A 16,612-nucleotide genomic window follows, 5' to 3' on the forward strand; every position below is an offset into this window, starting at 1 on the left:
AACCTTTAACAAAGTAAATACAGACTCTAATGACTTATCTTTGCAATCTATAACTGATTTTTTGCATGTATATGCTTTGTTGTCTGAACAAGCTAACGGTTGACTATTGCTCCACCACGCTATGCCGACGGTCGATTGTCTTTCGTCTTATCCATCACATTGCTATCCACCACTTCATCCTAAGTAAACAAAACATCAAAACTCAGATGAAGGTGAAATTATTCCGTGATGACAAGGTCTTGTATCACAAGTTTTCACATGACATGACTGCAAAGTAATGGGAATAAGTCAAGCACTTGTTGACCAAATCAAAAATTCAAGCCACAAGCAATCTTTCTTCTCCCAATTAAAAAAGGAGTTCTGGTTGGCTGTATGATGATTTGAGGATTCCACAGTCCACGCAAAGGACAATGGCTGACCAACTAAACAAGGTATTTGCATTGTTAATTGAAGACCTCGATTTGTATTCAGACTGGTAAAACTACAACACGTTACCTCTTCTCATCACTTTTCAGCAGCTCACGAGAACTTGAATGCTGAGAACTAGATTTCTCATCTGAATCTGACCTATAGTAGACATTACCATCCCAAATGCGAGGTTTTCTGATAGGATCCATCTCTTCCTCATCCTGCATACAGTAAATGTTTTAATTGGGATCAAGACAGAACAAGGCTACAAATGTGATTATTCCAGGAAGTAACAGAAGATATGACAACTTGCCTCTTCCGGAACTTCCATAGTGGACGGTGTCATTTGGAATTGTACACTGGGGACATGCCCTATTTTAGAGAGTTGCTCGAGAATAACATTTCTGAGAAAAAAAAATGTGTTTGTCAGAAAACAAAGACATGAAAACAAGTATGCTCTTAAGTGGATGAAAATACATCCTATTTCAAATACACTTATTTAGATACCGGAGAGAAGTATACATCTAAGTGAACAAAGTTCAAAAGAATATTCAAGAACATAACTACAGTACTATATTTGGAATCAAACACTAACAGAATTATCCCAACATAGTCTGTGTGAAAAGTAATAGGACTGATGTAAGCCAGCCAGAGGAATCAAAAGAATCAGAGGCCTAGCTGCAACTTAAACTGCATATCAGTAAAAGAGATCAAGTGAGTTACCTTATTATCTGCAAGTCACTAGCTTTGTTTAAGTTGACCATGTTGCTTGGCTCAACGTGAAGGTTATAATGCGGGCCAAAATACTCATAATATTCACTGTGAGGCAACATGTTTTCAGGTTCTACACCAACTGCAACGGCTGTCTGCAACAAAGTGTATGAGAAAAAACCAACTCGTATAATTTTGTAGGAATTGCCAAGAACTTAAAAGGTCAAAATAGTGAAATGACGACCTCATAGCACCAGCAACGAGCAACATTGCCAACGGTGTAACCACCACCACCCAACAACATCAGTGGCACGTTAAACGATCTGAGGAAACGAAGGCAATCAGCGTGGCCTTTAATGGATAAGTTAAAGGAACCCAACCTATCACCAGTCAAGGAATCTGCTCCACACTGGAGAACAACCACATCTGGCTGATACACTTCTATAGTTTTCCTCATAATGGGCCGGAAAAGACTACGGAAACTGTCATCGTCCATTCCTTTGTTTAGAGGGACGTTGAGGGCATAATGCTTCCCTCTCCCAAATCCAACATCCAAAATGTGGCCAGTCCCAGGAAAGAAGTCACCAAACTTATGGAAGGACACGGTCATGACTCTCTCAGTAACGTAAAAGGCTTCTTCCACACCATCCCCATGATGAACATCAATATCCACGTACAATACGCGCTGCTCGAATACAGAAAAACAACAACCTATTTATTATCATTTGTTCAATGTACTAAAAATGTGAAAATCAATGGTCAATCATTTCAAACAAGGAGTATATAGTAATAATTAAACAAAAGAAAGAGCAATATTGGTGTTACCCTGTGAGCTTTGAGCAGCTCGAGAATCCCAAGAACGATATCATTAACGTAACAGAACCCAGAAGCTTCGCTCCTTTTGGCATGGTGGAGACCACCAGCCCAATTGATCGCGATATCGGTGTCACCTCGATTAAGCTTGACGGCGGCGCCAATGGAGCCACCAGCAGAGGCCTGGCAGAAGCCAAAGATATCGTTGAAGACGGGACAGTCTTCGCAGACACTGAAGCGCTTGAACTGGCGGATAAAGGCGGGTTCAGCCAAGTTATCGGGGGAGACGGAGGCCAGGAAGTCGACGTAATCTTGGGTGTGGAATTGGCACATATCGGCGACGGAGGCAGGGTAAGGGCGGTTGATCTTCTAGTGACGGTGGAGGTCGTAGTGGAGGACGAGGTCGTGTGCCATACGGATTCTATGGGGTTTCATAGGGTGGCCCTGGCCGTAGTAATAGTCGCCGATTGTTGGCTCGTAGAAGTAACTGACGCGGTGTTTTGTCCCGTCAGAGCCGGAAGGGAGCGACGCGCCGCTCGTTCCGATATCAATGCAGGCAGTGGTGTCAGACATGGTTAGTTAACAAACAAACGAGGGAATATAGAGACACGAAATAGAGACAGCCGACACGAACGAGGTGGTAATTGAATAGTCTACTCTCCTGAAGTGATGGGTCAAAATGAGTATTTTTTAATTCTTATAGGAGCGTTTTTTCTTTCTTTCTCATACGCATTGTTTTTAGGATAAATTACGAGGAGACCCCCTTCATTGAAGCAAATTCTACAATTTAACCCCTTATGTTTCGAAACTTGTATTTACCCCCTGTAGTTTTTAGTCTGCCAACAGTTTACCGCTTCTAAATAATTCTTTTCCCTCTCGGTGAAGACTGTGACTGCCATAGTTAATTCATCATAATTCATTCTGTTGGGAATTTCATATGATTCAATCATCATACATAATCGATATAAGTAACAGAAAGCCAATCAGGACATGGTCCAACGATTATGGCATTTGTCTCTTTACGAGAGTCGTGAGTTCGATTATTGAGAGAACGAAATTTGAGGATATGAATAGATTGTATTAAGAATTTATAAAAAAAAAATATAAGTAACAGAAACTTCCTTCCTTGCAAAAATGAATTAGTGCCGCTTTATAGAGTCGAATTGTGTTTAAACTCTAATACGACTTGAACGCTTCTTTTTATAGTGAAACGTTGACATAACATATGGGCTTTAAGCTAACCCTAGCGTATTTACGATAATCTATTTATGTGAAGTGATTCAATAGACTATCATTATTGAATCTTGGACGAAATATTATATCCGGCCCAAGTCCAACTAATTAAAACTGGCTCTTCTTAAATCATAGGCCGAGAACTTTTAACAAGATATTATAATCATCGAAATAATATAGAATGAATTTCTCTATTGACCTTTTAATATTTTATTATAATCCTTTCATACACATAATTATACTATAATTATCGATCAAATGTGTACTAATATTATATCACGTATAATCATATTCTAGATATATAATTAGGGAACATTATATGTAGTATATAATTATATAAACAATATTATATCCCTCCATTTCACAATGTATGTGTTTTAAGCTATCGACGCAAAAGACAATGTAAAAGAAAAAATTTGACATATTTTGATCAAAATTAGACATAAAAATCATCTATTTTGAGATAAAATGAAAAGTATAGAAAATCATATATTACAAGACGGATGAAGTATATATAATAAACATCTTTTATTAACAAAAATATAACTAACGATAAGGTCCCTAATAATCTAGAGCATAATCACTAACACATTCTTTTTTCTTAGTTAATTTTGTTCTTTTCAGAATTAAGTATGGATTGTGAGTAGTAATCTTATTAGTTATAGTCATATATTATAGTTTGGGAGATGAAAGATTTTTTTTTTATTCATGGATTGGTTTCTTCGACTTGGAGAATGGGAGATAGGAGATGCAGAGTGTTGAAAGGTAAGCAAGATCGAGAAGCTAAATACTGTTGTTATCTGCGAAGGGTATATTCGACTTTTCAGGCATAAACTAACGGCGACTTTAACGTTTACAACGGAGTATTATGTTTTTAGTCTTCAATCTTCAACGCTCCGACGTTGACATTTGACGACCCTTTGAAGAAAAAGACTTATGGAAACGTTTTTATGGACAGGATGTGAAACTTGCACTAATTTTTTGTTTTATTTTTAATTTAGTCACGTTTATAAGGTCATTCCCATTTTAAGACTGTACTGATAATAATTTCTAAAAAAAAAAAAAGAAGAGTCTTAAAAATCAATCAAGTAATAAGCATCACTAGATTTGCGTAATTCCCACTAGATTTGCTTTATCTTCCTCTTTAGCTCTCTCTCTAACTACAACTCTAAGTATGATTTTAATCCTTAAAAATAATTCTTTGATATTTCCACCGCCATAAACATATTATTTATAAACCCCACCCTGTCTCTCATCATAGTCCATAGATTTTTCCTTCTAGCACACTCTCTCTTTGTTTTAAAAACAAACTGAGATTTTCAGAAATCTTCATTCTTCAAGAATGGGACGTCATTCTTGTTGCGTGAAGCAAAAGTTAAGGAAAGGGTTATGGTCTCCTGAAGAAGATGAGAAACTATACAATTACATAACTCAATTTGGTGTCGGTTGCTGGAGTTCCATTCCTAAACTTGCTGGTAATTAAATTATTTTAATTATTGTCTAATTAATAATGCTTACAAATTTAAAGATTTCATTTTTAATATAATGTTTTGATCAGGTTTGCAAAGGTGTGGAAAGAGTTGTAGATTGAGATGGATAAATTACTTGAGACCTGACCTTAAGAGAGGAATGTTCTCTCAACAAGAAGAAGATCTCATTATCAATCTTCATCAAGTTCTTGGCAACAGGTACTATATAAATATTAAATATTACATTCGTCTCAAAATATGAAAAAAACTACCAATAAAAAACATCGTGTTTTTTGAGACGAATGGGTAGATTTTACAGAGTATTTACAGAACATTAATTTATATATTTATGGATATTATCAATTTATCATATGGTTTTAATACTATTTGGGGATTATAAAATTGCAGGTGGGCTCAAATTGCGGCTAAGTTGCCAGGAAGAACTGACAATGAGATTAAAAACTTTTGGAATTCTTGTTTAAAGAAGAAGCTTCTGAAACAAGGCATTGATCCAACAACACACAAGCCATTAGTAATTAGCAATGTTGATCAAGTCAAAGAAGAAGATATTCAGAATTCTCCAGATAATTTTTCATTACCAGCTGTATTTGATCTAATATCCTATGAATCAGGATTCCAGGTGGAAATGGATCCAATTGATCCGAATCGGTTCGAGGCGAATTCAGAGTTTTCATTCTCAACCAATTATGATCAAGGAAATATCTCTGCCGGTTCGGATAATAATTCCAACATTAGTCCTAATTTTGTTTTCAATGAAAGTTCAAGCAATAGCTCAAACAACAATTTGACAGGACATTTCTCGTGGGACGATTTGAATGATCACGAAATCGTTCATTCTCAAGTAAAATCGGAAAATATATCCAAATCTGATTGTTGTTGGCAACAAGGGGAGATCAGTCAATCTCAAAGTTCGGTTGATTTCAGTAGCTATCCATTGATGTTTCTATCAGAGCATTTTGACTGCTTCCATCAGATATGAATTAATTAATGAATGTATATTTATGTATATGCCTTTGTTTTGCACACAGACACAGAGTCTCCATATACTATATTTGTCTAAACAAATTCATAAACACTGATGTTGATAATGATATAGTAGAAAGAAAGTGCTACTGATTAAGGTTTGATGTGGCTCTTCTTTTCCTTGGAACAGCTCTAGGAAGAGACTTTTAGCTCCGGATAGGTTTTTATTTGGACTTTTTTGGTCTTTTTTTAGCTAATTGTGTAGAGTGGATACATTATTGTTTATTACATTTGATTGAAAGAGTTAAACTTCGTGAAGAGGTTTGAAAAATATATTTAATTTTGATTTTTTTTTTCATTAGAGGAGGAAAATTCTTATTAATATAATTGAAAAATACATTATTGTTATTTTGCTATGGCGCTGGTTGTTGACTTTTTAGATTTATTAAATATGGCATGTATCCAATTTTAGCGTAGTTCTTGACTTCTCTAACGGTTGAGGTATCGTAAAAACTTACAGTAGTCAAACGTGGACGGTCCTAACCTGTAATACTTATGGTTTTTGGCTTTCGAGTTTCCTAATTTGAAAGACTAGATTTTAATCTGGAAATGACAGACAGCTGACACGTTTCGATTCGGCCACCATAAATTTTAAATTGTTTAATAAAGATCCTCCTTTATCAAAAAAATAAAAAATAAAATAAGTGGCTGAGTTGAATCATACCAATTGTCGGTAATATGTAGATGAAGTTCATAGTTCCAAATTAAATAAAGCTATTGATATATTTGGTAAGATCCTCAATGACTCAACTTTACGAAAGAAAGCATGACAATATCGATCGCAAGGCGGAAGTAAAGCTACAAAAGGTTTAGGGTTTAATTTCGGTAGTTCACCTTCCGGTGAGGCACTATTTATGCACGTAAATCTCTTAATTTGACAAATTATAAGAGGGGTCATTATAATTAGAACGAAGTTGGAGTCTTAAGTAAGTACTGTAATTATAAACCTTAGTCAAGTTAATTTGAAGAACTAGTGTACCAAAGAAAAATTGATAGATTAATTATGTCAATAGTCAACTTAATACTACTTTTTTATCATAAAAAAATTTTAAAACTAAATACTACTTACTATTCATCTGTCATTATTGTTGTAACTATATTTTGTTGCAAATTTAGTTTGACTTCTTTGTGAAAAGGTGGCATTGGAAAGTTCCGCCAGCTAATGACCATGATTAATTCAAAAGTGTTATTTGTGTGGTCATAATCTTTCCATGTTGTCTAACTAATGACCATGATTAAGTAATTAGATGCAATTATGTACAGTGCAATTTTATGACATGGCTATAGTAAAAGGCTTGTAGGAGGAGAGAAAAACTTACCAGACATACATGATACGATACATCTGATCTAGCTAGCAAGTCTTTTCTGATTTGAATTTAACACGAGCTTATTAATGTTTGTCAATACTGTTTTAAACAAGTATTATCTTCACTAATTATTGTATAGATTTTTGTACAAGAAATGATATTGAAGTTGATCTGAAGTGGGGTATGTTTAGATTGTAATGTAATTTGAAGAGCTGGCAAACTTTATAAAGAAAGTTAGTCATATCTCTGAGATGTGATTTCTCAGCATAACATAGATGAATCCAGCTTATGTAATCACTCATGCAAGGCCCTCCACTCCATATATCTGTCTGTAGTCCTCCCAAAAGTCTCAAATTGGCTGGCTAGTCTATCTCTCCCTCTCACTCTCCAATCCATTATTGTAGAAATAATAATAATGGAAATGTGGCCAAGAAAATATTTTAATAACCAATAATATGTTTCCAGAGCTTTTGGAGTAGCTGTTCATGCATATATCCTAATAATTAGACTTTAATTAATTTATAGGCAATAACTTTAAAATTCAGTAACATATGTTGATTGTGCTTTTTTTTTTTTTGATGAACATGTTCATTGTGCTTCACTGGTCTGATAAATATACTGGTTAACTACTAATCTTGTGTAGGAGATGGCAAACCACTCAAATTAATACAACTGTACGCATATTGTCGGTGCTCAATTGTGTAGCTAACAAAACAGTCGTCGGTGTTACTACTATTATACTACGTAAAAGTATGTCATTATTTCAAGCAAGTACCAGTTATATTTACCCTAATTAAAATAAAGTTACAGTTAATCAAAGCCCGTTGGCTTAATAATTATCTGGGGAAGTTTTTATCCTCAAGATCAAAGGATCGATTTGGATGCAATTCTTTGAAATTTTTTGAGATGAATAGAGAACTATTTGTTTTATGTAGTCCAAAATGGTTGAATAAAAAAAAGTTACAGTTATACTACTTCCGACTCTAGTTAAGTGTCATATTTCTTATGTATTTTATATTAAAAATATGACAATTAATTAAGAATGGAAATATTATTTCTTTTTTTAATCAATCAATCACAAGCTATCCATCTAAAATTTAATCCATAATAAGTCAAGTTTTAGTCTCACAAAAAAAATAAAAAAATTTAATCATTGGATCAGATTCTGATCCACTAATGCATAGAAAAGTTCAGACTCATGAACTTCTACTTATAGGTATTTAGAGGCGGGGGAGTATACTTTATGAACGACGATTAATCTCGAAAACAAAACTATATAGTATATATATACAGCGTATATACATATATATACTTCGCAAGTCTAAGAAACAGTAGATAAGTTCCTTGCCCTCATTGCATGAAATGATCAAACGCAAGAAAACAAATGCTTAGCTGGATTTTGTTGTAATCCATTCCATACTGATATGATATGGTATTCCATATAAATCTAATTAGCATCGGTACTGCTATTCAATAAACGCACGAGCAACTGTCAATTCATCAGGAAAGTTCGTGCACTTGTATATGCACATCAATATTTAGGAACAGGGAAAGGCAAAACATCTACAGTTTATAGCAATATCCCCATTCATCTATCTATAGGACAAATCACAAACTGCCAATTCATATATACATATGAAAGAATTCCTAAATTCGGTCCCTAACTTTATAAAGTGGAGATAGCCTATAGTTTAATTACTAGCTACTGCTATTAATATCGCCACATAACAGGCCACAATTGATTAATTCTCCTTTTTAGGATTTTCAAATTCGGTTTTCGATAAAAATTGTGACAGTCCATTATGCAAAGCAACATGAAAGATGATGAATTATAATTGTGACGGTCAACATAGTAAACCAATGTAGAAGACGGTAAGTTATATAATGAATTGATTTTTTATATCCATAGTCACAAGTTGCGACTTTGAGAGTGAATGAGTGATGGTGTTTTTAAATCCTTAACTAAACCGGAGGCGAAGTTGCTCTAATTAATTAATGCATCCATAAGTAGAAAGGAAGCCTTAAAATTTAGTGGGTTAACCTTAGACTTTGTGCATTAATAGTGGTAATTCATTTCCCATTCGACAGTTTCTGATTGAGCGGTTCGTTGCTTTAGAGTTGAGTTGAAGCAAATTTTTGCGTTGCAATTGAAGCCCCATGCTTTAACCTTTGTCATTGTCAAGTTGTTGCTCTTTTTAATATCTTCACCATAAATTGTCTTTTCTTCTTCTTAGTCTCTTAGGAGCCAACTACCTTCGTATACACAAAACATGGCAAATAGTAAATGAGAAGTTGCGTCCATATTCTAGAATTTAAGAGCCAATCATGCACCGTACGTGCGTGCTATATATTATAAGTGTCGGTTCATCTATATTGGAGACCGACAACATTAGGACGGTTTAATCGAAATTTCCAAACATTTTTCTGTTCTTCGGTGATCGGAAAATCTAGTTATATAACTACATGCAGTAGAGTGTTCGGCACTCAAGTTATGGATATTATTTTCGATAATATTTATAATTTTACCTAATTTGATTCGACTATTTTAATTTTAATAATAATTTTTCCTCCTCCGTAAAAAGAAAAAATAAAAAATAGAGCAATTCTCAGACTATAATAATAACTCATACGAGGCAAAATTAAATTCATAGTTCAGAAAAAAAAAAGTTTCAAATTCCACGCAACTCGTAATCGTATAGTACTTTTGCCACCTACATATATAGTGTTACTGAAGATGGGCCATAAATACTTGTCTATAGTAAGCTAGCCTGACTGACCAAGTGTTCCTCCAAGTCCAATTAGACAATAATAATCTTTACAATGAATTGAAATACAACTTTCTTTTCAGCCCAAGGGCAACGATAGTCAATTCAGGTATCCATATGCAATGTATCAAAGTACAGGGGGTAAATTAATATTTTCACAAAGTTTAGATACCAATAGTGCTATTACCACAAATTCTGTCTCTTCAACACATCCTTCTCTTCGTTGTTAAGCACTGTGATAGACTCTCTGTAGATATATGCAGAATTGCAGATTGATGGAAGACCAGATGAATCGCTAAATGCGTTTAAACGTGATTTTGGCGACAACGATTTTCCGTCTCTAACTCAACCCGACCCGACCCGACCATGTCGTGCAAGTCTTGCGGCTCCAGGGGTTTGTCACAAGACGCCGACACAGGCTACACCTTATGTTCCTCATGCGGTTTCGTGCAAGATGCCGCCGACAACTTACAAGCCTACTTCGGCGGCGTTACCAGCGAGAAAGGAAACAGGATCCATGTCGGATCATCGGGTAGGGGCTCTGTTCTTAATTACAAAGATAAAAAGATTTTCGAAGCCAACAAAACAATTGACGACATAACTTTTAGGCTCAATTTGAGTCCCTCCACGACTGCTGAGATTAAGACTTTGATTAGCAAAATTACTGATGGTGAATTTGGATTAGGAGAATGGTTTAGTGTGTTGATTGGTGCATGTTCTTATGTTGTTATGAGGAGGGATCGTATGGTTTTACCCTTGTGTGAAATTGAAAATGTTATTGGGAAAGATTTGTATGTAATTGGTAGAATGGTTAATCGAGTTGTTGATCATATTTGTTTGAAATTGCCTGAATTTGATATTGTCATGTTCTTTGAGAAAACGTTGAGTAACTCGCCGCGTTTTCGGAATTTGGATAGGGATAAGATGAAAATGATAAGGAAACATGGTAGTTTTATGATGAATTGTGCCATTAAATGGTTTCTAACGACTGGGAGGCGACCGGGGCCCATGGTGGCGGCCGTCTTACTCTTTGTGGCGGAGATTAATGGCGTAAATGGGTGTAGGATCGAAGATTTGGCCAAGGAGGTGCATTCGGCGGTGGGAACTTGTAAGCAGAGGTACAATGAGATTTTAATAAAGCTCGTTGAGGTTGCAAAGGTTTTGCCTTGGGGGAAGGATCTGAACGTGAAAAACATTGTCAAGAATGCAGCATCTGTCATAAGCTATATGGAGTTGAAATCAATGGAAAAGGTAGGCAAAGGGGAGAGTATGGAGCTTACTGTTGGTTTTGACATGGACGAGGTACTGAACTTGTGTGTGAGAAAAGATGTTGAATATGGCGAAGAAGAAGAAAAAGAAGAGAACGATGCTCGATATTTCGATATTGATAATAGAGACATCGTTCCTTGGTTAGAGGGTGGTGATATTGGTAGGCTTGAGATTTCGCATGAGTGCTTGGCAATGATTTATAGAAATTTTGCTGATGAAGTTGATTCTAAGTTGCACGTGGCTGAGAGCGAAAAGTTTCGGACAAAGAAAGGGAGGGGATTTGAGGTTCCTAATTATACTGATTGGTGGAATGGAAAATCAGAACTGAGCAAGAAGCTTCTGTTAAAAGACATAATGGAGAAAAATGTTGGGTTAGATCCTATGCCTTTGTCATTTGTTAGAGGTTGCACAGAGAGGCAGGCGAGAAGGGAAAAGATAAGAGCTGCTAAATGCCGCATTGGTAAGATCATGCATTCGTTGAATAATGATAGTGACATTTCTTGCTATTCTGACAATGAGGGTAATGTAAAGAAGAAGAAACGACGAAGGAAGAAGGATGGTGATATTGATTGGGACGATTTAGTCATCGAGACTCTCCTTCTCCATCAGGTCAAGGAAGAAGAAATCGAAAACGGCCATTATCATGTGTTACTGGACTTGCACGTATTCAATTGAGGGATTTGCTGAGATAGAGGTCGTCAAACTCGAATGCCTTGCTGATAGAATATAGCTACCAAATGTCATTAGTTCTCAGTTATAGGCTTATAGCTAGGATATCATTCGAAATCTTTTGTGGAATTTGAAATGAGTTGGACAGAATTGTTCATCTTGAACTATTTATCCGCCGGAATTGCTCAGAAAAAATTATAAAATTCATTGTGTAATCTGTTACAAATTTGCACCTTCATTTTTTAATTATCGATTGCGATGGAGGACCACTATCAACCGACAACAGTCAGTTACTGCTAAGCTGATATATTAGTACTTGTTAAGAAGCAGAATTTAGTCATTTCTTTAGCAAGATATATCTTATAAGTTAGATAATATCTTTCCTTCTCTGTCCATATACATACATATAATATTTTTACATCCCATTTTGGGCATAGTTACAAAAGGGTCATACATCTGAAGATGATCATGATCACAGTTTAAGCTTCTAAACTTAGTTAGAACTAGCTAGCTACAGTTATATTCTACTAAATACTTAAAACTAAACACTACCTCTTATCAAGGATGGAACAACAAATCTCCTTCTTTCTCATACATCTCAAAAAGCTGAGGTAAGAGCATTCTGACAAGTCGCTTGCTGTCCACCAAACCATTTCGGTCGCGCTTCACCAACTCATCCACAGTTTTCATCAATTTCCCTTCTGAATTGCCATCAATCAGAAATTCACCCAGTTTATTGCCCCTGGAACCAACAACCAAGATGAAAGAATGAAATTGGCATTAGCAGTAGACCAATCATATAGAATAATAGAAGAGATATCGGATTCAATTAAACACATGTATTTTTAAAAGGCGGTTAATTTGTCTCAAACTAGGAGCTAGGATGTTAAATAAGAGGCTGTGTTTTACCGTAGTGAATCGGCACTGCTAAGTCCAGGGATGGCCTGGCACACCACATTCTTCAAGAACAAATGCTTCTTATAGAGAGCACAAATAGCTTTTAAAGCAAGTTCATCATCGCTCTCAATGACAAGTCCCATTTCTTCCTGTGTTGCCCATGTGTTACTCTTCTTTGTATGGCTAATGGGCGGAAACTTAGAAAACACACCATCATCCTCAGAGTCCGAGAAGCATGTACTATCGTCCAAATCAGAGCAATCGTTCAAGGGAATACAATGTGAATCCTTCTCCTTTGATTGATGAGTACAGTTGACATTCTCAGCATCATTGGTGCTTCCAGTTGAAGAAGGCACATCTGTTAGAGACTTCTGAATCTTAGATCTGTCATTTTTACCAACATTATTTTCGGCATCAAGATTACCATTCTGCTCATTTGTTTTCTCAAGTGAAGGTAACTTCCTTTTAAGAGTAAAGCCCTCGACTGGACACTTTGCCTCACGTAGACCGTCTCCCTGCATTTCACTAGCAAGCTCCTTTTCCCTTGAGTTCAATACTTGCACCGGAGACTCGTCGTCATCATCACTATCCAGGATGATGACATCATCTCTGGCCAGCAGGCCCGCACCAGCTGACAACAAATTAAAGCCAGTGTTAATAAAAAGTGGTAGAATCAAATTACAAAACTTAAAAAAAGTGCTTGATATCAATTAGGATATGCCAATACTTTACAAGGGAAAATGCATAGTAATCTAAAAAGTAACCTATTCAAAGAACTATACTCCACTCTCACAGCTATCATCAATCGAAGAAAGCACATTACACGACAATGTTAAAAAAAAAAACCCCAAGCTCACGGTCTTTCCTCCTTGACCATTATAACCAATATTACCATCTTGAAGCTGGCCCACAACAGGATATATTTAAGAATATATACTTAAAGAGCTGATGACTTCATTAAAACTTGCCAGGACCACTCACATACAAATTTAATAGCAGGAAACAAGTTATGCAGTAGTAAAATTGAGGTTCCATCCATTTCAACACTCAATTCATACGAAAGGTAAGGAATTCATTACCTCCAGCGGGCGGATTAGACTGATCATCCTCAGACAGGTCTGTAAGAATTGACAAAAACAGAAAGAAGTAATGCAGTAGTAGTAGTAGTATTGATTCCATTATGCATTTTGAAAGACTTAAATTAAATAATTATACCTATAGTTGGAGGAGGAGGAGGATCTTCCTCGACCAAGCCTAGGTTTTTTTCTTGCTCTAACACTTGAGCTTCCAAACTGGAGAGACGCTCTTCAAATTGAGTAAATCTCTTCTTCCAATAGAGCGCCTCAGCCATGGCTTTCTCCTTTTCAGCCTCAATGTCCCTATACTTGCCGTTCTCTATCTTCAGTAGCTCAATCGTCTTCTCCAGATTTGCAGCATTTTCCTTCTCTCGATTGATTTGATCAATCAAGGCTCCAATTCGGTCAGTCTTCTCAGCAAGCTCACTTTCCATCCTCTTCCTGTGCGCCTTCTCACATTCATAATGTTGTTTCAGGGCGTCGTTCGAATCTTTCAGAGCTTGAATATTGCTCTTGTACTTATCTCCAGCGTCAAATAGGTCCGACAAGGCTTTGAGTATGCGTTGAGAATTCTTAACTTCATTGTTGTCGTCCTGCTGCTCTTCATTTTGCTGTGGAGTATCGAATTCAGGCTTAATATTAGGTAATCGAGATGAAGACATCGTCTCCGAGAAAGAAGAGAGTGTTAAAATGTTAGGGTTTGTTTGTGTTTCTGCATTAATGAAGGAAGGAGATGATGAAAAATGTATGAGTTGACAGTATATGAATTGAAGAGCCGCTGAGTGAGTCGGTGAAGAAAGATAAATGTGAGGAATTTCAAAAGGCAATTTCATTTTAATTTAACTTAAAAAAAAAAAAAAATCATTTTAATTTAAATGATGAAATGGGCCGATATAAATTTGGGCTGCATTTTACTCCCCCTGTCCACACTCTAGGTGTCGAGAAATGAATTTTGTTTTAGTTTATTTCAATTATTGTTTTATGAAATCTAGACATATATAAATTATTTTTTTGGTATTATTATTGTATTAATTTCAATAATGATTCCATTTACATTATCATTTACGATTTTAGAATAATAAATGATAGTTAGATATGCATCTTTTTTTCTGTCATTCATTATTTCGCAACTTTCATTACGCAATCCTTTAAGGCTGAAGGGAGTATATAGTACCAATTACATATATGTATGATGTTAAAAAGGCCACAACTCGGATTGCTTTGATTAAGCCTAAATAAGTCGGTATGATGTTAGCAAGCCTACAACTCGGAACCTACAACTCTGTCATGATTAAGACTAGTACAAGTCGGTATGACTTTAATAAGGCTACAACTCGGTCATATTTGAATGAAACTACAACTCGGAATTATGTTAATAAGTTTACAACTCGGTCAGCTTTGAATAAGGCTACAACTTTTTATCAGGATAACCGAATAAGGGTACAACTAGGTAACATCATGCTCTGAACCAGCCTACAAGTCGTGAACAAACTAAACTAGCCTACTAATGCTTTATATCTTCTTCCTCTCGAAAAACCCTTCTTCTTACTACAAACTTCTATTCCGTAAAATTAAGTTAACTAGAGTTGTGAACAATATCACGGTGATCGACGTTCGCTAGAGGCCGAGAAGCCAATATATTTTCCTATCCAAGTAGTTTTTCTTTCACATTCCTAACTCAAATTCTACCGAACAAAGCCAATAAATAATTTTCTTTCAGATTTTATTATATTTTATTTTGATTGTCTATCCAATTGTTATGAGGAGATGGGAATTGAAGAGGCTACAAAAGATTTCCTAAGAGAAAGAAAAGAACCGTTCTAACTGTTGAAATTTGGTGCAGAAGGAAGGAAGAAGAAGATGAAGAATATTGATTTGGGAATTAGGGATTTCATTTTGAATCCTTTATGACCGTTAGAGAGAAGAGACGAAATGGCATGGATTCTTGTGTTTTGCATATCTGCTGCTCGTGGGTGAAACGCAACGTTTTGCTTCTTCTGTGCCAATGAGCCTCGCGCTTCATCTCGGCCCAAGGCTCCGTCATGTGTGCTAGCCTAAACCGAATCCCACTCAGCTGTTGCTTGTGTTGCAAGCCAACGTCTTCTCCTTCTTCCAACGCAAGCATGGGCATGATTAAGACTATCAAGCTCAAGTCAATCAAAGCATGGCCATACCATACTAAGTATGGTTTGATTGTAATCAGATGGGATAAGTATGGACTTAGATTAGATTATTTTTTGTACTAATGCTTATTTTAATAGTTTCCATCATTATAGGATTTGTAATATAAATATAACAACAAAGCAATAAGAAAGTTCAAGTTATTGCAAAACAAAAGCATTCTCTCAATCCTTTTGGTTTTCTAAGTTCAATATGGTATCTAGAGCCAATTGAGAGTTTCTTGTTTACAGCTAACTTGAATTCATATCAACCCTCACTTCAAAATCAAAATCAAAATCTTTTACCTCAAAAACATGTCTGATATTACCTCCTCAAAAACATGTCTGGTTTCCCCTCTCCTAAACACCAACAATTACCACACCTGATCGAGATCCATGATAATTGCACTTAGATCTAAGGTGAAATTCAATTTTGTGAATGGAAAAATCAAGAAGCCACAAGAAGATGATCAAACCTTCTCTGACTGGGACAGATGCAATATAATTGTCTCTTGTTGGTTGATGAACTCAGTGTCTCCTTCAATCCGGCCATCCATCTCCAGATTCAACACTGCACATGACATGTGGAGAGACTTGCAAGGCAGATTTTCAAAGACTGATTTCTCCATAATCTCTGATGTTCGGGAGGAAATCTATCTGCTCAAACAAGGTGACCTCAATGTCTCAGATTACTACACCAAAATGAGAACATTGTGGGATGAATTTGATGATTTGAGACCTATCCCTGAGTGTGAGTGTGCAATAAAATGTGAGTGTAAAGCACTCAAAATC

At 35.9% G+C, this 16,612-nt stretch overlaps 3 protein-coding genes and 1 pseudogene across 3 annotated transcripts; 3 read left to right on the plus strand and 1 right to left on the minus strand.

The window, feature by feature from the left end:
- Positions 1-154: 154 nt before the first annotated feature.
- Positions 155-2,505, minus strand: LOC139883403 (histone deacetylase 6-like; annotated as a pseudogene).
- Positions 2,506-4,507: 2,002 nt separating this feature from the next.
- Positions 4,508-5,634, plus strand: LOC139883404 (transcription factor MYB61-like). Its single transcript, XM_071867582.1, has 3 exons — positions 4,508-4,640; positions 4,724-4,853; positions 5,043-5,634. The coding sequence occupies exons 1-3, from the start codon at positions 4,508-4,510 to the stop codon at positions 5,632-5,634; spliced, it is 855 nt and encodes a 284-aa protein (XP_071723683.1).
- Positions 5,635-10,116: 4,482 nt separating this feature from the next.
- On the plus strand, positions 10,117-11,694 carry LOC139883405 (plant-specific TFIIB-related protein PTF2-like). The gene has a single exon (XM_071867583.1). The coding sequence runs from the start codon at positions 10,117-10,119 to the stop codon at positions 11,692-11,694; it is 1,578 nt and encodes a 525-aa protein (XP_071723684.1).
- A 4,522-nt stretch (positions 11,695-16,216) lies between these two features.
- Positions 16,217-16,589, plus strand: LOC139883406 (uncharacterized; the record flags this gene model as incomplete). The annotated part of the gene is made up of 1 exon (XM_071867584.1): positions 16,217-16,589. A coding segment is annotated over exon 1 (373 nt), but the record flags the coding sequence as incomplete, so codon positions are not given.
- Between the last annotated feature and the right edge of the window lie 23 nt (positions 16,590-16,612).

Source organism: Rutidosis leptorrhynchoides, unplaced genomic scaffold, assembly GCF_046630445.1.
Source record: "Rutidosis leptorrhynchoides isolate AG116_Rl617_1_P2 unplaced genomic scaffold, CSIRO_AGI_Rlap_v1 contig392, whole genome shotgun sequence".
Taxonomy (NCBI): Eukaryota; Viridiplantae; Streptophyta; class Magnoliopsida; order Asterales; family Asteraceae; genus Rutidosis; species Rutidosis leptorrhynchoides.

Excerpts from the sequence above, each read along its gene's own strand:
- LOC139883404 (XM_071867582.1), top strand. The coding sequence starts at position 4,508 with ATGGGACGTCATTCTTGTTGCGTGAAGCAAAAGTTAAGGAAAGGGTTA. Across the intron at positions 4,641-4,723 it reads TTCCATTCCTAAACTTGCTG|GTTTGCAAAGGTGTGGAAAG; the intron begins GTAATTAAATTA and ends TGTTTTGATCAG. Across the intron at positions 4,854-5,042 it reads CATCAAGTTCTTGGCAACAG|GTGGGCTCAAATTGCGGCTA; the intron begins GTACTATATAAA and ends ATAAAATTGCAG.
- LOC139883405 (XM_071867583.1), top strand. The coding sequence starts at position 10,117 with ATGTCGTGCAAGTCTTGCGGCTCCAGGGGTTTGTCACAAGACGCCGAC.